At 49.9% G+C, this 27,565-nt stretch overlaps 1 protein-coding gene across 1 annotated transcript in view; it reads right to left on the reverse strand.

Moving 5' to 3' along the window:
- The window catches only part of myo10l3 (myosin X, like 3), a 188,515-nt gene that overhangs the window by 80,954 nt on the left and 79,996 nt on the right, over positions 1-27,565 (reverse strand). Inside the window, 5 exon segments of the mRNA XM_082967263.1 lie at positions 1,565-1,665; positions 4,826-4,972; positions 12,329-12,447; positions 24,314-24,443; positions 25,131-25,237. Coding sequence (XP_082823389.1) covers positions 1,565-1,665; positions 4,826-4,972; positions 12,329-12,447; positions 24,314-24,443; positions 25,131-25,237 — 604 coding nt within the window.

The following is a 27,565-nucleotide window of genomic DNA, read 5'->3' on the forward strand; positions in this document are numbered from 1 at the left end:
GTCCCATTAACCGACCTGTCGTAGTCCAGCTGTCCCATTAACCGACCTGTCGTAGTCCAGCTGTCCCATTAACCGACCTGTCGTAGTCCAGCTGTCCCATTAACCGACCTATCGTAGTCCAGCTGTCCCATTAACCGACCTGTCGTAGTCCAGCTGTCCCATTAACAGACCTGTCGCAGTCCAGCTGTCCCATTAACAGACCTGTCGCAGTCCAGCTGTCCCATTAACAGACCTGTCGCAGGCCAGCTGTCCCATTAACAGACCTGTCGCAGTCCAGCTGTCCCATTAACAGACCTGTCGTAGTCCAGCTGTCCCATTAACAGACCTGTCGTAGTCCAGCTGTCCCATTAACAGACCTGTCGTAGTCCAGCTGTCCCATTAACAGACCTGTCGCAGCCAGCTGTCCCATTAACCGACCTGTCGTAGTACAGCTGTCCCATTAACAGACCTGTCGTAGTCCAGCTGTCCCATTAACAGACCTGTCGTAGTCCAGCTGTCCCATTAACAGACCTGTCGTAGTCCAGCTGTCCCATTAACAGACCTGTCGTAGTCCAGCTGTCCCATTAACCGACCTGTCGTAGTCCAGCTGTCCCATTAACCGACCTGTCGTAGTCCAGCTGTCCCATTAACCGACCTGTCGTAGTCCAGCTGTCCCATTAACCGACCTGTCGTAGTCCAGCTGTCCCATTAACCGACCTGTCGTAGTCCAGCTGTCTCCATTAACCAGACCTGTCGTAGTCCAGCTGTCCATTAACCGCTGTCGTGTCCCATTAACCGACCTGTCGTAGTCCAGCTGTCCCATTAACAGACCTGTCGTAGTCCAGCTGTCCCATTAACAGACCTGTCGTAGTCCAGCTGTCCCATTAACCGACCTGTCGTAGTCCAGCTGTCCCATTAACAGACCTGTCGTAGTCCAGCTGTCCCATTAACCGACCTGTCGTAGTCCAGCTGTCCCATTAACCGACCTGTCGTAGTCCAGCTTTCCCATTAACCGACCTGTCGTAGTCCAGCTGTCCCATTAACCGACCTGTCGTAGTCCAGCTGTCCCATTAACAGACCTGTCGCAGGCCAGCTGTCCCATTAACCGACCTGTCGTAGTCCAGCTGTCCCATTAACAGACCTGTCGTAGGTCAGCTGTCCCATTAACCGACCTGTCGTAGTCCAGCTGTCCCATTAACCAACCTGTTATACCGTCTGATAACCAACCTGTTATACTGTCTGGTAACCAACCTGTTGTAGTCCAGCTGTCCCATTAACCGACCTGTCGTAGTCCAGCTGTCCCATTAACAGACCTGTTATACTCCAGCTGTTCCATTAACAGACCTGTTATACTCCAGCTGTCCCATTAACCAACCTGTTATACTCCAGCTGTTCCATTAACAGACCTGTTGTACTCCAGCTGTCCCATTAACCAACCTGTTATACCGTCTGGTAACCAACCTGTTATACTCCAGCTGTTCCATTAACCAACCTGTTGTACTCCAGCTGTCCCATTAACCAACCTGTTATACTCCAGCTGTTCCATTAACCAACCTGTTGTACTCCAGCTGTTCCATTAACCAACCTGTTATACTCCAGCTGTTCCAGGGAGAAGATGTGTTTGTTGAAGTATTCCTGGAGCTTCTCGTTGGCGTAGTTGATGTTGAACTGCTCAAATCTGTTCACCTGCAGGAGGAGAAATATATATACTATACCTAGAAATATATATACTATACCTAGAAATATATATACTATACCTAGAAATATATATACTATACCTAGAAATATATATACTATACCTAGAAATATATATACTATACCTAGAAATATATAGACTATACCTAGAAATATATATACTATACCTAGAAATATATAGACAATACCTAGAAATATATAGACAATACCTAGCCTGGTCCCAGACCTATAACATCACTAACAGAACCATCCCTAACCATACTATATACTATAACAATATGCTAACTACAGACCTGTTCACCTGCAGGAGGAGAAATATATATACTATACCTAGAAATATATATTCAATACCTAGAAATATATAGACAATACCTAGAAATATATAGACAATACCTAGCCTGGTCCCAGACCTATAACATCACTAACAGAACCATCCCTAACCATACTATATACTATAACAATATGCTAACTACAGACCTGTTCACCTGCAGGAGGAGAAATATATATACTATACCTAGAAATATATATTCAATACCTACAAATATATAGACAATACCTAGAAATATATAGACAATACCTAGCCTGGTCCCAGACCTATAACATCACTAACAGAACCATCCCTAACCATACTATATACTATAACAATATGCTAACTACAGACCTGTTCACCTGCAGGAGGAGAAATATATATACTATACCTAGAAATATATATACAATACCTAGAAATATATAGACAATACCTAGAAATATATAGACAATACCTAGAAATATATATTCAATACCTAGAAATATATATTCAATACCTAGCCTGGTCCCAGACCTATAACATCACTAACAGAACCATCCCTAACCATACTATATACACTGCTCAAAAAAATAAAGGGAACACTTAAACAACACAATGTAACTCCAAGTCAATCACACTTCTGTGAAATCAAACTGTCCACTTAGGAAGCAACACTGATTGACAATACATTTCACATGCTGTTGTGCAAATGGAATAGACAACAGGTGGAAATTATAGGCAATTAGCAAGACACACCCAATAAAGGAGTGGTTCTGCAGGTGGGGACCACAGACCACTTCTCAGTTCCTATGCTTCCTGGCTGATGTTTTGGTCACTTTTGAATGCTGGTGGTGCTTTCACTCTAGTGGTAGCATGAGACGGAGTCAACAACCCACACAAGTGGCTCCGGTAGTGCAGCTCATCCAGGATGGCACATCAATGCGAGCTGTGGCAAGAAGGTTTGCTGTGTCTGTCAGCGTAGTGTCCAGAGCATGGAGGCGCTACCAGGAGACAGGCCAGTACATCAGGAGACGTGGAGGAGGCCGTAGGAGGGCAACAACCCAGCAGCAGGACCGCTACCTCCGCATTTGTGCAAGGAGGAGCAGGAGGAGCACTGCCAGAGCCCTGCAAAATGACCTCCAGCAGGCCACAAATGTGCATGTGTGTGCTCAAACGGTCAGAAACAGACTGCATGAGGGTGGTATGAGGGCCCGACGTCCACAGGTGGGGGTTGTGCTTACAGCCCAACACCATGCAGGACGTTTGGCATTTGCCAGAGAACACCAAGATTGGCAAATTCGCCACTGGCGCCCTGTGCTCTTCACAGATGAAAGCAGGTTCACACTGAGCACGTGACAGACGTGACAGAGTCTGGAGACGCCGTGGAGAACGTTCTGCTGCCTGTAACATCCTCCAGCATGACCGGTTTGGCGGTGGGTCAGTCATGGTGTGGGGTGGCATTTCTTTGGGGGGCCGCACAGCACTCCATGTGCTCGCCAGAGGTAGCCTGACTGCCATTAGGTACCGAGATGAGATCCTCAGACCCCTTGTGAGACCATATGCTGGTGCGGTTGGCCCTGGGTTCCTCCTAATGCAAGACAATGCTAGACCTCATGTGGCTGGAGTGGGTCAGCAGTTCCTGCAAGAGGAAGGCATTGATGCTATGGACTGGCCCGCCCGTTACCCAGACCTGAATCCAATTGAGCACATCTGGGACATCATGTCTCGCTCCATCCACCAACGCCACGTTGCACCACAGACTGTCCAGGAGTTGGCGGATGCTTTAGTCCAGGTCTGGGAGGAGATCCCTCAGGAGACCATCCGCCACCTCATCAGGAGCATGCCCAGGCGTTGTAGGGAGGTCATACAGGCACGTGGAGGCCACACACACTACTGAGCCTCATTTTCACTCGTTTTAAGGACATTACATCAAAGTTGGATCAGCCTGTAGTGTGGTTTTTCACTTTAATTTTGAGTGTGACTCCAAATCCAGACCTCCATGGGTTGATAAATTGGATTTCCATTGATTATTTTTGTGTGATTTTGTTGTCAGCACATTCAACTATGTAAAGAAAAAAGTATTTAATAAGATTATTTATTTCATTCAGATCTAGGATGTGTTGTTTAAGTGTTCCCTTTATTTTTTTGAGCAGTATACTATAACAATATGCTAACTACAGACCTGTTCACCTGCAGGAGGAGAAATATATACTATAACAATATGCTAACTACAGACCTGTTCACCTGCAGGAGGAGACATATATACTATAACAATATGCTAACTACAGACCTGTTCACCTGCAGGAGGAGACATATATACTATAACAATATGCTAACTACAGACCTGTTCACCTGCAGGAGGAGAAATATATACTATAACAATATGCTAACTACAGACCTGTTCACCTGCAGGAGGAGAAATATATACTATAACAATATGCTAACTGCCAACTACAGACCTGTTCACCTGCAGGAGGAGAAATATATACTATAACAATATGCTAACTACAGACCTGTTCACCTGCAGGAGGAGACATATATACTATAACAATATGCTAACTACAGACCTGTTCACCTGCAGGAGGAGAAATATATACTATAACAATATGCTAACTACAGACCTGTTCACCTGCAGGAGGAGACATATATACTATAACAATATGCTAACTACAGACCTGTTCACCTGCAGGAGGAGAAATATATACTATAACAATATGCTAACTTAACTACAGTACCTTCAGAAGCTGTTTCTGCCATCTTGCCGACTCCAATGTCAGTGATTGGCATGACAAGGAGTTGGCGTGACAACACAGAACAGATCTTGGACTCGGTGCCAACTAAAAAGAAGGGAAAACACAAACGTACCTCAAAGTTCTCGAAGCCGAAGATGTCGAGGATACCGATGGACTTGAAGTTGTCCTTCCCTCTGACCTTCTGGTTGATCCGTGTGATGATCCAGGAGAAAGACTGGGCGTACAACGCCATGGCAACCGAGTCCCGAGAGCACACCGCCTGTCAGTCAAATCAAACAGACCAATGGGTGAACAAAATAATATACAGACCAAATCAGAGGGGTAGGAATGCGTTCTAAATGGTCTTGACTCTGGTCAACAGTACAGCACTGTTGGCGTTGGACTAGTAACTGAAAGATTGCAAGTTCAAATCCCCGAGCTGACAAGGTACAAAATCTGTCGTTCAGCCCCTGAACAAGGCAGTTAACCCACTGTTCCTAGGCTGTCATTGAAAATAAGAATGTGTTCTTAACTGACTTGCCAAGTTAAATAATGGTAAAATAAAAAATATGGAAGCCTTTTGTGGATGCACTGTAGGTTTCTGAAGGTTAAGGCAATAGTGAACCAAAACGGGGATAGACCACATCCCTGCCATGTTCCACATATTCTGAGAGTATATTTCTGGTGATTACTGAAGCTAGAAGGGATTAATACAGCAATAACTAGTTAGAAACACCTTCAGACCAAAACCAGACAACCAACAACAAAAAAACGGTCAGAAAAACACCAGAACTTTTCACAGAAGTTAGAGAAAATAATCTACTAAATGCCTGTGTTGCAACACTGTAACACCCACAGTCGTTATAAATGGCTGTACCCACTGAATGTGTTGTAACACTGTAACCTGGCCCTGCAATGCAACTAACCTTCCAACTAACCTTCCAGCGCAACTAACCTTCCAGCGCAACTAACCTTCCAACTAACGTTCCAGCGCAACTAACCTTACAAGTAACCTTCCAACTAACCTTCCAGCGCAACTAACCTTCCAACTAACCTTCCAACTAACGTTCCAACGCAACCAACCTTCCAGCGCAACCAACCTTCCAACTAACCTTCCAACTAACCTTCCAGCGCAACTAACCTTCCAACTAACCTTCCAGCGCAACTTGGAATGTTACTTATTGTGTATCTATTATTACATGTATTATAATTTCTACATTTTCTTAATTTTTCTTAGATTGAGTTGTAGTGAGCTTCCTACAGGCATTGTGTGGTAACTCAACAGGCTGTAAGAACAGTACTGTCTGGCGTTTCAGGAGCACAATAGCTAGTGGCCTTGTTTCTATGGCGTGAGGCAGCTTGATGTACAAGTAACCTCCTGGACAGGATGCTAGTCTATTGCAGGGCCACAATGCTCCAGGACAATCATTAACCTGTGGGAGCAGCAGCCATGTTGAATAGAGAATAGAGCTGGACTGGTGGCTCCAGGAACTCCGTCAGAGAGCAGAAGAATGGCTGTTTGTCCAGGTTATGACCAGGGATATCATTTTACATTTTAGTCATTTAGCAGACGCTCTTATCCAGAGCGACTTACAGTAGTGAATGCATACATTTCATAATTTTTTTTTTTCTGTGCTGGCCCCTCGTGGGAATCGAACCCACAACCCTGGCGTTGCAAACACCATTCTCTACCAACTGAGCTACAGGGAAGGCCCAGGTGTACACTTGTTGTATTCGGCGCATGTGACAAATAAAGTTTGATTTGATCATTAGGTAGTGATGTCATAAAAGTGTAGTTGGATGTTGAGACTTATGGGTAGGATGGCTGTTTGTCCAGGTTATGAGCAGGGACATGGGTTAGACGGTAGGATGGCTGTTGGTCCAGGTTATGACCAGGGATATGGGTTAGACGGTAGGATGGCTGTTTGTCCAGGTTATGACCAGGGATATGGGTTAGACGGTAGGATGGCTGTTGGTCCAGGTTATAACCAGGGATATGGGTTAGACGGTAGGATGGCTGTTTGTCCAGGTTATAACCAGGGATATGGGTTAGACGGTAGGATGGCTGTTGGTCCAGGTTATGACCAGGGATATGGGTTAGACGGTAGGATGGCTGTTTGTCCAGGTTATAACCAGGGATATGGGTTAGACGGTAGGATGGCTGTTTGTCCAGGTTATGACCAGGGATATGGGTTAGACGGTAGGATGGCTGTTGGTCCAGGTTATGACCAGGGATATGGGTTAGACGGTAGGATGGCTGTTTGTCCAGGTTATGACCAGGGATATGGGTTAGACGGTAGGATGGCTGTTGGTCCAGGTTATAACCAGGGATATGGGTTAGACGGTAGGATGGCTGTTTGTCCAGGTTATAACCAGGGATATGGGTTAGGATGGCTGTTTGTCCAGGTTATGACCAGGGATATGGGTTAGACGGTAGGATGGCTGTTTGTCCAGGTTATGACCAGGGATATGGGTTAGACGGTAGGATGGCTGTTTGTCCAGGTTATAACCAGGGATATGGGTTAGACGGTAGGATGGCTGTTTGTCCAGGTTATGACCAGGGATATGGGTTAGATGGTAGGATGGCTGTTTGTCCAGGTTATGACCAGGGATATGGGTTAGGATGGCTGTTTGTCCAGGTTATAACCAGGGATATGGGTTAGACGGTAGGATGGCTATTTGTCCAGGTTATAACCAGGGATATGGGTTAGACGGTAGGATGGCTGTTTGTCCAGGTTATAACCAGGGATATGGGTTAGGATGGCTGTTTGTCCAGGTTATAACCAGGGATATGGGTTAGACGGTAGGATGGCTGTTTGTCCAGGTTATGACCAGGGATATGGGTTAGACGGTAGGATGGCTGTTTGTCCAGGTTATAACCAGGGATATGGGTTAGACGGTAGGATGGCTGTTTGTCCAGGTTATGACCAGGGATATGGGTTAGGATGGCTGTTTGTCCAGGTTATGACCAGGGATATGGGTTAGGATGGCTGTTTGTCCAGGTTATGACCAGGGATATGGGTTAGACGGTAGGATGGCTGTTTGTCCAGGTTATAACCAGGGATATGGGTTAGACGGTAGGATGGCTGTTTGTCCAGGTTATGACCAGGGATATGGGTTAGGATGGCTGTTTGTCCAGGTTATGACCAGGGATATGGGTTAGGATGGCTGTTTGTCCAGGTTATAACCAGGGATATGGGTTAGACGGTAGGATGGCTGTTTGTCCAGGTTATAACCAGGGATATGGGTTAGGATGGCTGTTTTGTCCAGGTTATAACCAGGGATATGGGTTAGACGGTAGGATGGCTGTTTGTCCAGGTTATGACCAGGGATATGGGTTAGGATGGCTGTTTGTCAAGGTTATAACCAGGGATATGGGTTAGACGTTAGGATGGCTGTTTGTCCAGGTTATGACCAGGGATATGGGTTAGGATGGCTGTTTGTCCAGGTTATGACCAGGGATATGGGTTAGGATGGCTGTTTGTCCAGGTTATGACCAGGGATATGGGTTAGGATGGCTGTTTGTCCAGGTTATGACCAGGGATATGGGTTAGACGGTAGGATGGCTGTTTGTCCAGGTTATGACCAGGGATATGGGTTAGGATGGCTGTTTGTCCAGGTTGTGACCAGGGATATGGGTTAGGATGGCTGTTTGTCCAGGTTATAACCAGGGATATGGGTTAGACGGTAGGATGGCTGTTTGTCCAGGTTATAACCAGGGATATGGGTTAGACGGTAGGATGGCTGTTTGTCCAGGTTATAACCAGGGATATGGGTTAGGATGGCTGTTTGTCCAGGTTATGACCAGGGATATGTGTTAGGATGGCTGTTTGTCCAGGTTATAACCAGGGATATGGGTTAGACGGTAGGATGGCTGTTTGTCCAGGTTATGACCAGGGATATGGGTTAGGATGGCTGTTTGTCTAGGTTATAACCAGGGATATGGGTTAGACGGTAGGATGGCTGTTTGTCCAGGTTATAACCAGGGATATGGGTTAGACGGTAGGATGGCTGTTTGTCCAGGTTATAACCAGGGATATGGGTTAGACGGTAGGATGGCTGTTTGTCCAGGTTATGACCAGGGATATGGGTTAGGATGGCTGTTTGTCCAGGTTATGACCAGGGATATGGGTTAGGATGGCTGTTTGTCCAGGTTATGACCAGGGATATGGGTTAGACGGTAGGATGGCTGTTTGTCCAGGTTATAACCAGGGATATGGGTTAGACGGTAGGATGGCTGTTTGTCCAGGTTATGACCAGGGATATGGGTTAGACGGTAGGATGGCTGTTTGTCCAGGTTATAACCAGGGATATGGGTTAGGATGGCTGTTTGTCCAGGTTATGACCAGGGATATGGGTTAGACGGTAGGATGGCTGTTTGTCCAGGTTATGACCAGGGATATGGGTTAGACGGTAGGATGGCTGTTTGTCCAGGTTATGACCAGGGATATGGGTTAGACGGTAGGATGGCTGTTGGTCCAGGTTATGACCAGGGATATGGGTTAGACGGTAGGATGGCTGTTTGTCCAGGTTATAACCAGGGATATGGGTTAGACGGTAGGATGGCTGTTGGTCCAGGTTATGACCAGGGATATGGGTTAGACGGTAGGATGGCTGTTGGTCCAGGTTATGACCAGGGATATGGGTTAGACGGTAGGATGGCTGTTTGTCCAGGTTATGACCAGGGATATGGGTTAGACGGTAGGATGGCTGTTTGTCCAGGTTATGACCAGGGATATGGGTTAGACGGTAGGATGGCTGTTTGTCCAGGTTATAACCAGGGATATGGGTTAGGATGGCTGTTTGTCCAGGTTATGACCAGGGATATGGGTTAGACGGTAGGATGGCTGTTGGTCCAGGTTATGACCAGGGTTGGTTGATTGGTTGGCTGGCTAGTTGGCTGATTGGTTGGCTGGCTAGTTGGCTGATTGGTTGGCTGGCTAGTTGGCTGATTGGTTGGCTGGCTAGTTGGCTGATTGGTTGGTTGGCTGGCTGGTTGATTGGTTGGTTGGCTGGCTGGCTGGCTGATTGATTGGTTGGCTGGCTGGTTGATTGGTTGGCTGGCTAGTTGGCTGATTGGTTGGCTGGCTAGTTGGCTGATTGGTTGGCTGGCTAGTTGGCTGATTGGTTGGCTGGCTAGTTGGCTGATTGGTTGGCTGGCTAGTTGGCTGATTGGTTGGCTGGCTAGTTGGCTGATTGGTTGGCTGGCTAGTTGGCTGATTGGTTGGCTGGCTAGTTGGCTGATTGGTTGGCTGGCTAGTTGGCTGATTGGTTGTCTGGCTGATTGGTTGGCTGGCTAGTTGGCTGATTGGTTGGCTGGCTAGTTGGCTGATTGGTTGTCTGGCTGGTTGGCTGGCTAGTTGATTGGTTGGCTGGCTAGTTGGCTGATTGGTTGGCTGGCTAGTTGGCTGATTGGTTGGTTGGCTGGCTGGTTGATTGGTTGGCTGGCTGGCTGGCTGATTGATTGGTTGGCTGGCTGGTTGATTGGTTGGCTGGCTGGCTGGTTGGTTGGCTGGCTGATTGGTTGGCTGGTTGATTGGTTGGCTGGCTAGTTGGCTGATTGGTTGGCTGGCTAGTTGATTGGCTGGCTAGTTGGCTGATTGGTTGGCTGGCTAGTTGGCTGATTGGTTGGCTGGCTAGTTGGCTGATTGGTTGGCTGGCTAGTTGGCTGATTGGTTGGCTGGCTAGTTGGCTGATTGGTTGGCTGGCTAGTTGGCTTGGCTGGCTAGTTGGCTGATTGGTTGGCTGGCTAGTTGATTGGTTGGCTGGCTAGTTGGCTGATTGGTTGGCTGGCTAGTTGGCTGATTGGTTGGCTGGCTAGTTGGCTGATTGGTTGAGGAGAGGAGAGAGACACCTGGTCTGGGCTCTTTGTTTAAATCATGAAAAGGTTTCTTGTGTTCATCGTGTGGCCATCACATTCCTTGGGCAGCAGACTCACGTCCCAAGAATAATAGTTTCCCCATAATTCAAGATGTTTAGATGTAAAAGACTGCAAATACAGCAATATATTTAATCTAATCACTGAATACATTTATCACGTCTTCATTGAAATGAGACACTGTGGCTAGTTAAAGCCAACCTGGGGATATTAGTTCAGCTGTCCTGTGTTGTTAACGGTTGTGTATTACACTGCCCCTAGAGCGGAAGATGTGTTACTGCGCACCAGTCTATACCTCTATTGTGCTACTGACTGAGATCATTATCACTGGGGTTTATTGTATGAGGAATTTGGCACACAAAGGACAGGAAATGGTGCTAAGTCACGCAAGGGATTTACACACACACAGAGAGAGAGAGAGAGAGAGAGAGAGAGAGACAGAGAGAGAGAGAGAGACAGAGAGAGAGAGAGAGAGAGAGAGAGAGAGAGACAGAGACAGAGAGAGAGAGAGAGAGAGAGACAGAGAGAGAGAGAGACAGAGAGAGAGAGAGAGAGACAGAGAGAGACAGAGAGAGAGAGAGAGAGACAGAGAGAGAGAGAGAGAGAGAGAGAGAGAGAGAGAGAGAGAGAGAGAGAGAGAGAGAGAGAGAGAGAGACAGAGACAGAGACAGAGACAGAGAGACAGAGACAGAGACAGAGAGACAGAGACAGAGACAGAGACAGAGACAGAGACAGAGAGACAGAGAGACAGAGAGAGAGAGAGAGAGAGAGAGAGAGAGAGAGAGAGAGAGAGAGAGAGAGAGAGAGAGACGAGAGAGAGAGACAGAGACAGAGACAGAGAGAGAGAGAGACATTGGGAGCACTAGAAGACAGCAGGGCAAGTTAAATAAAGGTGAAATAAACATTAAAATAAAATAGATTGAGGACACAGTGTGTTCTCAATGGGCAAACAAGAGTAGTACTTCCCAATTTCATTCCTTTTCAAAACAGATTCTCTTCATTGAATTGGCCTCATGTCTATCAGTGGGACAAGGTGAGTGGCATGGAGACAACTTTAACTGCAGGGTAGTATGGCAGGGTAGCAGGACAGGGTAGAGGGACAGGGTAGAGGGACAGGGTAGCAGGGCATTATAGCGGGGCAGGGTAGAAGGGCAGGGTAGCAGGGCAGGGTAGAGGGCGTGACAGCAGGGCAGGGTAGCAGGGCGTGACAGCAGGGCAAGACAGCAGGGCAGGGTAGCAGGGCAGGGTAGCAGGGCGTGACAGCAGGGCAGGGTAGCATGGCGTGACAGCAGGGCAGGGTAGAAGGGCGTGACAGCAGGGCAGGGTAGCAGGCCGTGACAGCAGGGCAGGGTAGAAGGGCGTGACAGCAGGGCGTGACAGCAGGGCGTGACAGCAGGGCAGGGTAGGAGAGTGTGACAGCAGGGCAGGGTAGAATGGCAGGGTAGAATGGCAGGGTAGCAGGGCAGGGTAGCACGGCGTGACAGCAGGGCGTGACAGCAGGGCGTGACAGCAGGGCAGGGTAGGAGAGTGTGACAGCAGGGCAGGGTAGAATGGTAGGGTAGAATGGCAGGGTAGGAGGGCAGGGCAGCAGGGCAGCAGGGCAGGGTAGCATGACAGCAGGGCAGGGAAGCAGGGCAGCAGGGCAGGGTAGCATGACAGCAGGGCAGGGTAGCATGGCAGGGTAGAATGGCAGGGTAGTAGGGCAGCAGGGCAGGGTAGTATAGCAGGGTAGAACAGCAGGGTAGCAGGGCATCTTACCTGTTCCACAGTGAGGGGTGAACAGATCTCCTCTCCTCTCAGGATCATGGACCTCTGGGTCAGAACCTCAGACAGTTGGAACGAGTCCAGGCCCAACAGATCACAGACATTACTGACCACTGGGGAGACAGACAGATATTACTGACCACTGGGGAGAGAGAGACAGATATTACTGACCACTGGGGAGAGAGAGACAGATATTACTGACCACTGGGGAGAGAGAGACAGATATTACTGACCACTGGGGAGAGAGAGACAGATATTACTGACCACTGGGGAGAGAGAGACAGATATTACTGACCACTGGGGAGAGAGAGACAGATATTACTGACCACTGGGGAGACAGACAGATATTACTGACCACTGGGGAGACAGACAGATATTACTGACCACTGGGGAGACAGACAGATATTACTGACCACTGGGGAGACAGACAGATATTACTGACCACTGGAGAGACAGACAGATATTACTGACCACTAGAGAGACAGACAGATATTACTGACCACTAGAGAGACAGACAGATATTACTGACCACTGGGGAGACAGACAGATATTACTGACCACTAGAGAGACAGACAGATATTACTGACCACTGGAGAGACAGACAGATATGTTACTGACCACTGGAGAGAGAGAGACAGATAGATGTTACTGACCACTGGGGAGACAGACAGATATGTTACTGACCACTGGAGAGACAGACAGATATGTTACTGACCACTAGAGAGAGAGAGACAGATAGATGTTACTGACCACTGGAGAGAGAGAGACAGATAGATGTTACTGACCACTGGAGAGAGAGACAGACAGTGACGGCTAGAGACAGACAGTGACGGCTAGAGAGACAGACAGTGACGGCTAGAGACAGACAGTGACGGCTAGAGAGACAGACAGTGACGGCTAGAGAGACAGACAGTGACGGCTAGAGACAGACAGTGACGGCCAGAGACAGACAGTGACGGCTAGAGAAAGACAGTGACGGCTAGAGAGACAGACAGTGACGGCTAGAGACAGACAGTGACGGCTAGAGAGACAGACAGTGACGGCTAGAGAGACAGACAGTGACGGCTAGAGACAGACAGTGACGGCTAGAGAGACAGACAGTGACGGCTAGAGACAGACAGTGACGGCTAGAGACAGACAGTGACGGCTAGAGAGACAGACAGTGACGGCTAGAGACAGACAGTGACCAGTAGAGACAGACAGTGACGGCTAGAGACAGACAGTGACGGCCAGAGACAGACAGTGACGGCTAGAGAGACAGACAGTGACCAGTAGAGACAGACAGTGACGGCCAGAGACAGACAGTGACCAGTAGAGACAGACAGTGACGGCCAGAGACAGACAGTGACGGCTAGAGAGACAGACAGTGACGGCTAGAGACAGACAGTGACCAGTAGAGACAGACAGTGACCAGTAGAGACAGACAGTGACGGCTAGAGACAGACAGTGACGGCTAGAGAGACAGACAGTGACGGCTAGAGAGACAGACAGTGACGGCTAGAGAGACAGACAGTGACGGCTAGAGAGACAGACAGTGACGGCTAGAGAGACAGACAGTGACGGCTAGAGACAGACAGTGACCAGTAGAGACAGACAGTGACGGCTAGAGACAGACAGTGACGGCTAGAGACAGACAGTGACGGCTAGAGAGACAGACAGTGACAGCTAGAGACAGACAGTGACGGCTAGAGAGACAGACAGTGACGGCTAGAGACAGACAGTGACCAGTAGAGACAGACAGTGACGGCCAGAGACAGACAGTGACGGCCAGAGACAGACAGTGACGGCTAGAGACAGACAGTGACGGCCAGAGAGACAGACAGTGACGGCTAGAGAGACAGACAGTGACGGCTAGAGACAGACAGTGACGGCCAGAGAGACAGACAGTGACGGCTAGAGAGACAGACAGTGACGGCTAGAGACAGACAGTGACGGCCAGAGACAGACAGTGACGGCCAGAGACAGACAGTGACGGCTAGAGACAGACAGTGACGGCCAGAGACAGACAGTGACGGCCAGAGACAGACAGTGACGGCTAGAGAGACAGACAGTGACGGCTAGAGACAGACAGTGACGGCCAGAGAGACAGACAGTGACGGCTAGAGAGACAGACAGTGACCAGTAGAGACAGACAGTGACGGCTAGAGACAGACAGTGACGGATAGAGACAGACAGTGACCAGTAGAGACAGACAGTGACGGCCAGAGACAGACAGTGACGGCTAGAGAGACAGACAGTGACGGCCAGAGACAGACAGTGACGGCCAGAGACAGACAGTGACGGCCAGAGACAGACAGTGACGGCCAGAGACAGACAGTGACGGCTAGAGACAGACAGTGACGGCTAGAGAGACAGACAGAGACGGCTAGAGAGACAGACAGTGACGGCTAGAGACAGACAGTGACTGCTAGAGACAGACAGTGACCAGTAGAGACAGACAGTGACGGCCAGAGACAGACAGTGACGGATAGAGACAGACAGTGACCGCTAGAGAGACAGACAGTGACGGCTAGAGAGACAGACAGTGACGGCTAGAGACAGACAGTGACGGCTAGAGACAGACAGTGACGGCTAGAGAGACAGACAGTGACGGCCAGAGACAGACAGTGACCAGTAGAGACAGACAGTGACGGCTAGAGACAGACAGTGACGGCTAGAGACAGACAGTGACGGCTAGAGACAGACAGTGACGGCTAGAGAGACAGACAGTGACGGCCAGAGACAGACAGTGACCAGTAGAGACAGACAGTGACGGCTAGAGAGACAGACAGTGACGGCTAGAGACAGACAGTGACCAGTAGAGACAGACAGTGACCAGTAGAGACAGACAGTGACCAGTAGAGACAGACAGTGACTGCTAGAGACAGACAGTGACGGCTAGAGACAGACAGTGACGGCTAGAGACAGACAGTGACGGCTAGAGACAGACAGTGACCAGTAGAGACAGACAGTGACCAGTAGAGACAGACAGTGACCAGTAGAGACAGACAGTGACCAGTAGAGACAGACAGTGACCAGTAGAGACAGACAGTGACTGCTAGAGACAGACAGTGACGGCTAGAGACAGACAGTGACGGCTAGAGAGGACAGACCAGTGACGGCTAGAGAGACAGACAGTGACGGCTAGAGACAGACAGTGACGGCTAGAGACAGACAGTGACGGCTAGAGAGACAGACAGTGACGGCCAGAGAGACAGACAGTGACGGCCAGAGACAGACAGTGACCAGTAGAGACAGACAGTGACCAGTAGAGACAGACAGTGACCAGTAGAGACAGACAGTGACGGCCAGAGACAGACAGTGACCAGTAGAGACAGACAGTGACCAGTAGAGACAGACAGTGACGGCCAGAGAGACAGACAGTGACCAGTAGAGACAGACAGTGACGGCTAGAGACAGACAGTGACGGCTAGAGAGACAGACAGTGACCAGTAGAGACAGACAGTGACGGCTAGAGAGACAGACAGTGACGGCTAGAGACAGACAGTGACCAGTAGAGACAGACAGTGACGGCTAGAGACAGACAGTGACGGCTAGAGACAGACAGTGACCAGTAGAGACAGACAGTGACGGCTAGAGACAGACAGTGACGGCTAGAGACAGACAGTGACCAGTAGAGACAGACAGAGACGGCTAGAGACAGACAGTGACGGCCAGAGACAGACAGTGACGGCTAGAGACAGACAGTGACGGCTAGAGAGACAGACAGTGACCAGTAGAGACAGACAGTGACGGCTAGAGACAGACAGTGACGGCTAGAGAGACAGACAGTGACGGCTAGAGAGACAGACAGTGACCAGTAGAGACAGACAGTGACGGCTAGAGACAGACAGTGACGGCTAGAGAGACAGACAGAGACGGCTAGAGACAGACAGTGACGGCTAGAGACAGACAGTGACGGCTAGAGAGACAGACAGAGACGGCCAGAGACAGACAGTGACGGCTAGAGAGACAGACAGAGACGGCTAGAGAGACAGACAGTGACGGCTAGAGAGACAGACAGAGACGGCTAGAGAGACAGACAGTGACGGCTAGAGAGACAGACAGAGACGGCTAGAGAGACAGACAGTGACGGCTAGAGACAGACAGTGACGGCCAGAGACAGACAGTGACCAGTAGAGACAGACAGTGACCAGTAGAGACAGACAGTGACCAGTAGAGACAGACAGTGACGGCCAGAGACAGACAGTGACGGCCAGAGACAGACAGTGACCAGTAGAGACAGACAGTGACCAGTAGAGACAGACAGTGACCAGTAGAGACAGACAGTGACCAGTAGAGACAGACAGTGACCAGTAGAGACAGACAGTGACTGCTAGAGACAGACAGTGACGGCTAGAGACAGACAGTGACGGCTAGAGACAGACAGTGACGGCTAGAGACAGACAGTGACGGCCAGAGACAGACAGTGACGGCTAGAGAGACAGACAGTGACGGCCAGAGAGACAGACAGTGACGGCCAGAGACAGACAGTGACGGCTAGAGAGACAGACAGTGACGGCCAGAGAGACAGACAGTGACCAGTAGAGACAGACAGTGACCAGTAGAGACAGACAGTGACGGCCAGAGACAGACAGTGACGGCTAGAGACAGACAGTGACCAGTAGAGACAGACAGTGACGGCCAGAGAGACAGACAGTGACCAGTAGAGACAGACAGTGACGGCCAGAGAGACAGACAGTGACCAGTAGAGACAGACAGTGACGGCTAGAGAGACAGACAGTGACGGCTAGAGACAGACAGTGACGGCTAGAGACAGACAGAGACGGCTAGAGACAGACAGTGACGGCTAGAGAGACAGACAGTGACGGCCAGAGACAGACAGAGACGGCCAGAGACAGACAGAGACGGCCAGAGACAGACAGTGACGGCTAGAGAGACAGACAGTGACCAGTAGAGACAGACAGAGACGGCTAGAGACAGACAGTGACGGCTAGAGAGACAGACAGTGACGGCCAGAGACAGACAGAGACGGCTAGAGACAGACAGTGACGGCTAGAGACAGACAGAGACGGCTAGAGACAGACAGTGACGGCTAGAGACAGACAGTGACCAGTAGAGACAGACAGTGACGGCCAGAGACAGACAGTGACCAGTAGAGACAGACAGTGACGGCCAGAGACAGACAGTGACGGCTAGAGAGACAGACAGTGACGGCTAGAGACAGACAGTGACGGCTAGAGAGACAGACAGTGACGGCTAGAGACAGACAGTGACGGCTAGAGACAGACAGTGACGGCCAGAGACAGACAGTGACGGCCAGAGACAGACAGTGACGGCTAGAGACAGACAGTGACGGCTAGAGAGACAGACAGTGACGGCTAGAGACAGACAGTGACGGCTAGAGAGACAGACAGTGACGGCTAGAGAGACAGACAGAGACGGCTAGAGAGACAGACAGTGACGGCTAGAGACAGACAGTGACTGCTAGAGACAGACAGTGACCAGTAGAGACAGACAGTGACGGCCAGAGACAGACAGTGACGGATAGAGACAGACAGTGACCGCTAGAGAGACAGAAAGTGACGACTAGAGAGACAGACAGTGACGGCTAGAGACAGACAGTGACGGCTAGAGACAGACAGTGACGGCTAGAGAGACAGACAGTGACGGCCAGAGACAGACAGTGACGGCCAGAGACAGACAGTGACCAGTAGAGACAGACAGTGACGGCTAGAGAGACAGACAGTGACGGCTAGAGACAGACAGTGACCAGTAGAGACAGACAGTGACCAGTAGAGACAGACAGTGACCAGTAGAGACAGACAGTGACGGCTAGAGAGACAGACAGTGACGGCTAGAGACAGACAGTGACGGCTAGAGACAGACAGTGACGGCTAGAGAGACAGACAGTGACCAGTAGAGACAGACAGTGACGGCTAGAGACAGACAGTGACCAGTAGAGACAGACAGTGACGGCTAGAGACAGACAGTGACCAGTAGAGACAGACAGTGACGGCTAGAGACAGACAGTGACGGCTAGAGAGACAGACAGTGACGGCTAGAGAGACAGACAGTGACGGCTAGAGACAGACAGTGACGGCTAGAGACAGACAGTGACGGCTAGAGAGACAGACAGAGACGGCCAGAGACAGACAGTGACGGCTAGAGAGACAGACAGAGACAGACAGTGACGGCTAGAGAGACAGACAGAGACGGCTAGAGAGACAGACAGAGACGGCTAGAGAGACAGACAGTGACGGCTAGAGAGACAGACAGAGACGGCTAGAGAGACAGACAGTGACGGCTAGAGAGACAGACAGAGACGGCTAGAGAGACAGACAGTGACGGCTAGAGACAGACAGTGACGGCTAGAGACAGACAGTGACGGCTAGAGAGACAGACAGAGACGGCTAGAGAGACAGACAGTGACGGCTAGAGAGACAGACAGTGACGGCTAGAGACAGACAGTGACGGCCAGAGACAGACAGTGACGGCTAGAGACAGACAGTGACGGCCAGAGACAGACAGTGACGGCCAGAGACAGACAGTGACGGCCAGAGACAGACAGTGACCAGTAGAGACAGACAGTGACCAGTAGAGACAGACAGTGACCAGTAGAGACAGACAGTGACCAGTAGAGACAGACAGTGACCAGTAGAGACAGACAGTGACCAGTAGAGACAGACAGTGACCAGTAGAGACAGACAGTGACGGCTAGAGACAGACAGTGACGGCTAGAGACAGACAGTGACGGCTAGAGACAGACAGTGACGGCCAGAGACAGACAGTGACCAGTAGAGACAGACAGTGACTGCTAGAGACAGACAGTGACGGCTAGAGACAGACAGTGACGGCTAGAGACAGACAGTGACGGCTAGAGACAGACAGTGACGGCTAGAGACAGACAGTGACTGCTAGAGACAGACAGTGACGGCTAGAGAGACAGACAGTGACGGCCAGAGAGACAGACAGTGACGGCCAGAGACAGACAGTGACGGCTAGAGAGACAGACAGTGACGGCTAGAGAGACAGACAGTGACGGCCGAGAGACAGACAGTGACGGCCAGACAGACAGACAGTGACCAGTAGAGACAGACAGTGACCAGTAGAGACAGACAGTGACGGCCAGAGACAGACAGTGACGGCTAGAGACAGACAGTGACCAGTAGAGACAGACAGTGACGGCCAGAGAGACAGACAGTGACCAGTAGAGACAGACAGTGACGGCCAGAGAGACAGACAGTGACCAGTAGAGACAGACAGTGACAGCTAGAGAGACAGACAGTGACGGCTAGAGACAGACAGTGACGGCTAGAGACAGACAGTGACCAGTAGAGACAGACAGAGACGGCTAGAGACAGACAGTGACGGCTAGAGAGACAGACAGTGACGGCCAGAGACAGACAGAGACGGCCAGAGACAGACAGAGACGGCCAGAGACAGACAGTGACGGCTAGAGAGACAGACAGTGACCAGTAGAGACAGACAGAGACGGCTAGAGACAGACAGTGACGGCTAGAGAGACAGACAGTGACGGCCAGAGACAGACAGAGACGGCTAGAGAGAGACAGTGACGGCCAGAGACAGACAGAGACGGCCAGAGACAGACAGAGACGGCCAGAGACAGACAGTGACGGCTGAGAGACAGACAGTGACGGCTAGAGAGACAGACAGTGACGGCTGAGAGACAGACAGTGACGGCTAGAGACAGACAGTGACGGCTAGAGACAGACAGTGACGGCTAGAGAGACAGACAGTGACCAGTAGAGACAGACAGTGACGGCTAGAGAGACAGACAGAGACGGCTAGAGACAGACAGTGACGGCTAGAGACAGACAGTGACGGCCAGAGACAGACAGTGACCAGTAGAGACAGACAGTGACTGCTAGAGACAGACAGTGACGGCTAGAGACAGACAGTGATGGCTAGAGACAGACAGTGACGGCTAGAGACAGACAGTGACGGCTAGAGACAGACAGTGACGGCTAGAGACAGACAGTGACTGCTAGAGACAGACAGTGACTGCTAGAGACAGACAGTGACGGCTAGAGAGACAGACAGTGACGGCCAGAGAGACAGACAGTGACGGCCAGAGACAGACAGTGACGGCTAGAGAGACAGACAGTGACGGCTAGAGAGACAGACAGTGACGGCCAGAGAGACAGACAGTGACCAGTAGAGACAGACAGTGACCAGTAGAGACAGACAGTGACGGCCAGAGACAGACAGTGACGGCTAGAGACAGACAGTGACCAGTAGAGACAGACAGTGACGGCCAGAGAGACAGACAGTGACCAGTAGAGACAGACAGTGACGGCCAGAGAGACAGACAGTGACCAGTAGAGACAGACAGTGACGGCTAGAGAGACAGACAGTGACGGCTAGAGACAGACAGTGACCAGTAGAGACAGACAGAGACGGCTAGAGACAGACAGTGACGGCTAGAGAGACAGACAGTGACGGCCAGAGACAGACAGAGACGGCCAGAGACAGACAGTGACGGCTAGAGAGACAGACAGTGACCAGTAGAGACAGACAGAGACGGCTAGAGACAGACAGTGACGGCTAGAGAGACAGACAGTGACGGCCAGAGACAGACAGAGACGGCTAGAGAGAGACAGTGACGGCCAGAGACAGACAGAGACGGCCAGAGACAGACAGAGACGGCCAGAGACAGACAGAGACGGCCAGAGACAGACAGTGACGGCTAGAGACAGACAGTGACGGCTAGAGAGACAGACAGTGACGGCTAGAGAGACAGACAGTGACGGCTAGAGACAGACAGTGACGGCTAGAGACAGACAGTGACGGCTAGAGAGACAGACAGTGACCAGTAGAGACAGACAGTGACGGCTAGAGAGACAGACAGAGACGGCTAGAGACAGACAGTGACGGCTAGAGACAGACAGTGACGGCCAGAGACAGACAGTGACGGCTAGAGACAGACAGTGACGGCTAGAGACAGACAGTGACGGCCAGAGACAGACAGTGACGGCCAGAGACAGACAGAGACGGCTAGAGACAGACAGTGACCAGTAGAGACAGACAGTGACGGCTAGAGACAGACAGTGACCAGTAGAGACAGACAGTGACGGCCAGAGACAGACAGTGACGGCTAGAGAGACAGACAGTGACGGCTAGAGACAGACAGTGACGGCCAGAGACAGACAGTGACGGCTAGAGACAGACAGTGACGGCTAGAGACAGACAGTGACGGCCAGAGACAGACAGTGACGGCTAGAGACAGACAGTGACCAGTAGAGACAGACAGTGACGGCCAGAGAGACAGTGACTGCTAGAGACAGACAGTGACCAGTAGAGACAGACAGTGACGGCTAGAGAGACAGACAGTGACGGCTAGAGACAGACAGTGACCAGTAGAGACAGACAGTGACGGCCAGAGACAGACAGTGACGGCTAGAGAGACAGACAGTGACGGCTAGAGACAGACAGTGACGGCCAGAGACAGACAGTGACGGCTAGAGAGACAGACAGTGACCAGTAGAGACAGACAGTGACGGCTAGAGACAGACAGTGACCAGTAGAGACAGACAGTGACGGCTAGAGACAGACAGTGACGGCTAGAGACAGACAGTGACGGCTAGAGACAGACAGTGACGGCTAGAGAGACAGACAGTGACGGCTAGAGAGACAGACAGTGACCAGTAGAGACAGACAGTGACGGCCAGAGACAGACAGTGACGGCTAGAGAGACAGACAGTGACGGCTAGAGACAGACAGTGACGGCCAGAGACAGACAGTGACGGCTAGAGACAGACAGTGACGGCCAGAGAGACAGACAGTGACGGCTAGAGACAGACAGTGACGGCTAGAGACAGACAGTGACCAGTAGAGACAGACAGTGACCAGTAGAGACAGACAGTGACGGCTAGAGAGACAGACAGTGACGGCTAGAGACAGACAGTGACGGCCAGAGACAGACAGTGACGGCTAGAGACAGACAGTGACGGCTAGAGAGACAGACAGTGACCAGTAGAGACAGACAGTGACGGCTAGAGACAGACAGTGATGGCTAGAGACAGACAGTGACGGCCAGAGAGACAGACAGTGACGGCTAGAGACAGACAGTGACGGCTAGAGACAGACAGTGACCAGTAGAGACAGACAGTGACCAGTAGAGACAGACAGTGACCAGTAGAGACAGACAGTGACGGCTAGAGACAGACAGTGACCAGTAGAGACAGACAGTGACGGCTAGAGACAGACAGTGACGGCCAGAGACAGACAGTGACCAGTAGAGACAGACAGTGACGGCTAGAGACAGACAGTGACGGCTAGAGACAGACAGTGACGGCTAGAGACAGACAGTGACGGCCAGAGAGACAGACAGTGACGGCCAGAGAGACAGACAGTGACGGCTAGAGACAGACAGTGACGGCTAGAGACAGACAGTGACCAGTAGAGACAGACAGTGACCAGTAGAGACAGACAGTGACGGCTAGAGAGACAGACAGTGACGGCTAGAGACAGACAGTGACGGCCAGAGACAGACAGTGACGGCCAGAGACAGACAGTGACGGCTAGAGACAGACAGTGACCAGTAGAGACAGACAGTGACGGCTAGAGACAGACAGAGACGGCTAGAGACAGACAGTGACCAGTAGAGACAGACAGTGACGGCTAGAGACAGACAGAGACGGCTAGAGACAGACAGAGACGGCTAGAGAAAGACAGAGACGGCTAGAGAGAGGGGGGACAGTAGATTAAACAGTATCACTGGACTGACACATTCTCCGAGCAGTTTGGACAGAATAATTAAGGAACGAGGTGGAGCCGATTGCTGTGTGGAATAAAGCGTTGAGGTTTATTCTTATTCCTGGTATTAACACCACACGCTTGTTACTAGATCCAACATTAACACGTGTGGATTTGTTCCTGGTGGTGCTCTGGAAATGGGGTCAGACGAGAGAACCAGGGTAACAAAGGAATTCTAAGAGCATGTTACTGGGCGTTGTTCAGCGTTCTCTCGCCACGCTTCCCTCGGGAGGGACGGGGTTGAGGATGAAGGTGGCAGAACCATCCTCCCTGTCAAGACCTGCAGAACCATCCTCCCTGTCAAGATCTGCAGAACCATCCTCCCTGTCAAGACCTGCAGAACCATCCTCCCTGTCAAGATCTGCAGAACCATCCTCCCTGTCAAGATCTGCAGAACCATCCTCCCTGTCAAGATTTGCATAACCATCCTCCCTGTCAAGATCTGCAGAACCATCCTCCCTGTCAAGATCTGCAGAACCATCCTCCCTGTCAAGATCTGCAGAACCATCCTCCCTGTCAAGACCTGCAGAACCATCCTCCCTGTCAAGACCTGCAGAACCATCCTCCCTGTCAAGACCTGCAGAACCATCCTCCCTGTCAAGACCTGCAGAACCATCCTCCCTGTCAAGATCTGCAGAACCATCCTCCCTGTCAAGATCTGCAGAACCATCCTCCCTGTCAAGATCTGCAGAACCATCCTCCCTGTCAAGATCTGCAGAACCATCCTCCCTGTCAAGACCTGCAGAACCATCCTCCCTGTCAAGATCTGCAGAACCATCCTCCCTGTCAAGATCTGCAGAACCATCCTCCCTGTCAAGATCTGCAGAACCATCCTCCCTGTCAAGATCTGCAGAACCATCCTCCCTGTCAAGATCTGCAAAACCATCCTCCCTGTCAAGATCTGCAGAACCATCCTCCCTGTCAAGATCTGCAAAACCATCCTCCCTGTCAAGATCTGCAGAACCATCCTCCCTGTCAAGATCTGCAGAACCATCCTCCCTGTCAAGATCTGCAGAACCATCCTCCCTGTCAAGATCTGCAGAACCATCCTCCCTGTCAAGATCTGCAGAACCATCCTCCCTGTCAAGATCTGCAGAACCATCCTCCTGTCAAGATCTGCAGAACCATCCTCCCTGTCAAGATCTGCAGAACCATCCTCCCTGTCAAGATCTGCAGAACCATCCTCCCTGTCAAGATCTGCAGAACCATCCTCCCTGTCAAGATCTGCAGAGAACATGTGGAAAGAGGCTCTCTACTCACCTCCTTTAGAGGTGATCTGTGCTCCTCCTGCGGTCATGAACTCTATGTTCCCCATCAGAAGAACAGCAGACAGCAGCTTGAAGACGTCACGTATCTCCTCCTCGCTGAACTGCATCACCTTCAGAGCCTCCTGGTGGCAGCAGAGACAGAGACTGGTTGAGAGACCTACTGAACACAGACTGGTTGAGAGACCTGCTGAACACAGACTGGTTGAGAGACCTGCTGAACGCAGACTGGTTGAGAGACCTGCTGAACGCAGACTGGTTGAGAGACCTGCTGAACGCAGACTGGTTGAGAGACCTGCTGAACACAGACTGGTTGAGAGACCTGAATGAAACAGACCACATGGACAGATGGGACCTGTTCCTAGATCAGCACTCCTACTCTGAGAGGTTTGTTGAAAACAGGCCCATATGTTTACATGTTTGCTGGTCTCATAGACCGTGTCCATAAAGGCTGGGCCTGTAGTTTTTAATAATGGTTATGGCGCCCTCTGGTGGCAGTATGATAAGGTACAGCATGTAGCCCTGACCATACAGACCAGTCAATCTCACCATAACACTGTCATATAGCTTCAGGTCATCTAGACTCCTGTCCTTCAGACTGACTCTACAACATATAGAGCTACAACCCACAGAGCTACAACCCACAGAGCTACAACCCACAGAGCTACAACCCACAGAGCTACAACCCACAGAGCTACAACCCACAGAGCTACAACCCACAGAGCCACAACCCACAGAGCCACAACCCACAGAGCCACAACCCACAGAGCTACAACCCACAGAGCTACAACAAATAGACCAGTCAATCTCACCATTACACTGTCATATAGCTTCAGGTCATCTAGACTCCTGTCCTTCACACAGCCAGACTGACTCAGGTAGTGGTACGACTCTGGGCCCTCTGTCAGGAAGTACAGCTCTGGAACACAGACACAAAATAACTTTAGACAGCTGAGGCAAGCACGCAGACAGCTGAGGCAAGCACGCAGACAGCTGAGGCAAGCACGCAGACAGCTGAGGCAAGCACGCAGACAGCTGAGGCAAGCACGCAGACAGCTGAGGCAAGCACGCAGACAGCTGAAGCAAGCACGCAGACAGCTGAAGCAAGCACGCAGTCAGCTGAAGCAAGCACGCACACAAACTATTGACATAGTAATTGATAATTAACAATTCCTAATGATTGTTGTTCTATTTAAAAAAATGGTGTGTGTTCCTGTTAACATTATAGGACTGGTGTGTGTTCCTGTTAACATTATGGGACTGGTGTGTGTTCCTGTTCATTAACATTATGGGACTGGTGTGTGTTCCTGTTAACATTATAGGACTGGTGTGTGTTCCTGTTCATTAACATTATGGGACTGGTGTGTGTTCCTGTTAACATTATGGGACTGGTGTGTGTTCCTGTTCATTAACATTATGGGACTGGTGTGTGTTCCTGTTAACATTATAGGACTGGTGTGTGTTCCTGTTAACATTATAGGACTGGTGTGTGTTCCTGTTAACATTATAGGACTGGTGTGTGTTCCTGTTAACATTATAGGACTGGTGTGTGTTCCTGTTAACATTATAGGACTGGTGTGTGTTCCTGTTAACATTATAGGACTGGTGTGTGTTCCTGTTAACATTATAGGACTGGTGTGTGTTCCTGTCATTAACATTATAGGACTGGTGTGTGTTCCTGTCATTAACATTATAGGACTGGTGTGTGTTCCTGTCATTAACATTATAGGACTGGTGTGTGTTCCTGTCATTAACATTATAGGACTGGTGTGTGTTCCTGTCATTAACATTATGGGACTGGTGTGTGTTCCTGTTAACATTATAGGACTGGTGTGTGTTCCTGTTCATTATAGGACTGGTGTGTGTTCCTGTTAACATTATAGGACTGGTGTGTGTTCCTGTTCATTAACATTATGGGACTGGTGTGTGTTCCTGTTAACATTATAGGACTGGTGTGTGTTCCTGTTAACATTATAGGACTGGTGTGTGTTCCTGTTAACATTATAGGACTGGTGTGTGTTCCTGTTAACATTATAGGACTGGTGTGTGTTCCTGTCATTAACATTATAGGACTGGTGTGTGTTCCTGTCATTAACATTATAGGACTGGTGTGTGTTCCTGTTAACATTATAGGACTGGTGTGTGTTCCTGTCATTAACATTATAGGACTGGTGTGTGTTCCTGTCATTAACATTATAGGACTGGTGTGTGTTCCTGTCATTAACATTATGGGACTGGTGTGTGTTCCTGTTAACATTATAGGACTGGTGTGTGTTCCTGTTAACATTATAGGACTGGTGTGTGTTCCTGTTAACATTATAGGACTGGTGTGTGTTCCTGTTAACATTATAGGACTGGTGTGTGTTCCTGTTAACATTATAGGACTGGTGTGTGTTCCTGTTAACATTATAGGACTGGTGTGTGTTCCTGTCATTAACATTATAGGACTGGTGTGTGTTCCTGTCATTAACATTATAGGACTGGTGTGTGTTCCTGTCATTAACATTATGGGACTGGTGTGTGTTCCTGTTAACATTATAGGACTGGTGTGTGTTCCTGTTAACATTATAGGACTGGTGTGTGTTCCTGTTAACATTATGGGACTGGTGTGTGTTCCTGTTAACATTATAGGACTGGTGTGTGTTCCTGTTAACATTATAGGCCTGGTGTGTGTTCCTGTTAACATTATAGGACTGGTGTGTGTTCCTGTTAACATTATAGGACTGGTGTGTGTTCCTGTTAACATTATAGGACTGGTGTGTGTTCCTGTTAACATTATAGGACTGGTGTGTGTTCCAGTTCATTAACATTATAGGACTGGTGTGTGTTCCAGTTCATTAACATTATAGGACTGGTGTGTGTTCCAGTTCATTAACATTATAGGACTGGTGTGTGTTCCTGTTCATTAACATTATAGGACTGATGTGTGTTCCTGTTAACATTATAGGACTGGTGTGTGTTCCTGTTAACATTATAGGACTGGTGTGTGTTCCTGTTAACATTATAGGACTGGTGTGTGTTCCTGTTAACATTATAGGACTGGTGTGTGTTCCTGTTAACATTATAGGACTGGTGTGTGTTCCTGTTAACATTATAGGACTGGTGTGTGTTCCTGTCATTAACATTATAGGACTGGTGTGTGTTCCTGTCATTAACATTATAGGACTGGTGTGTGTTCCTGTCATTAACATTATAGGACTGGTGTGTGTTCCTGTTCATTAACATTATAGGACTGGTGTGTGTTCCT

The sequence above is a fragment of the Salmo salar genome, chromosome 21 (assembly GCF_965601325.2).
Source record: "Salmo salar chromosome 21, fSalSal1, whole genome shotgun sequence".
Taxonomy (NCBI): Eukaryota; Metazoa; Chordata; class Actinopteri; order Salmoniformes; family Salmonidae; genus Salmo; species Salmo salar.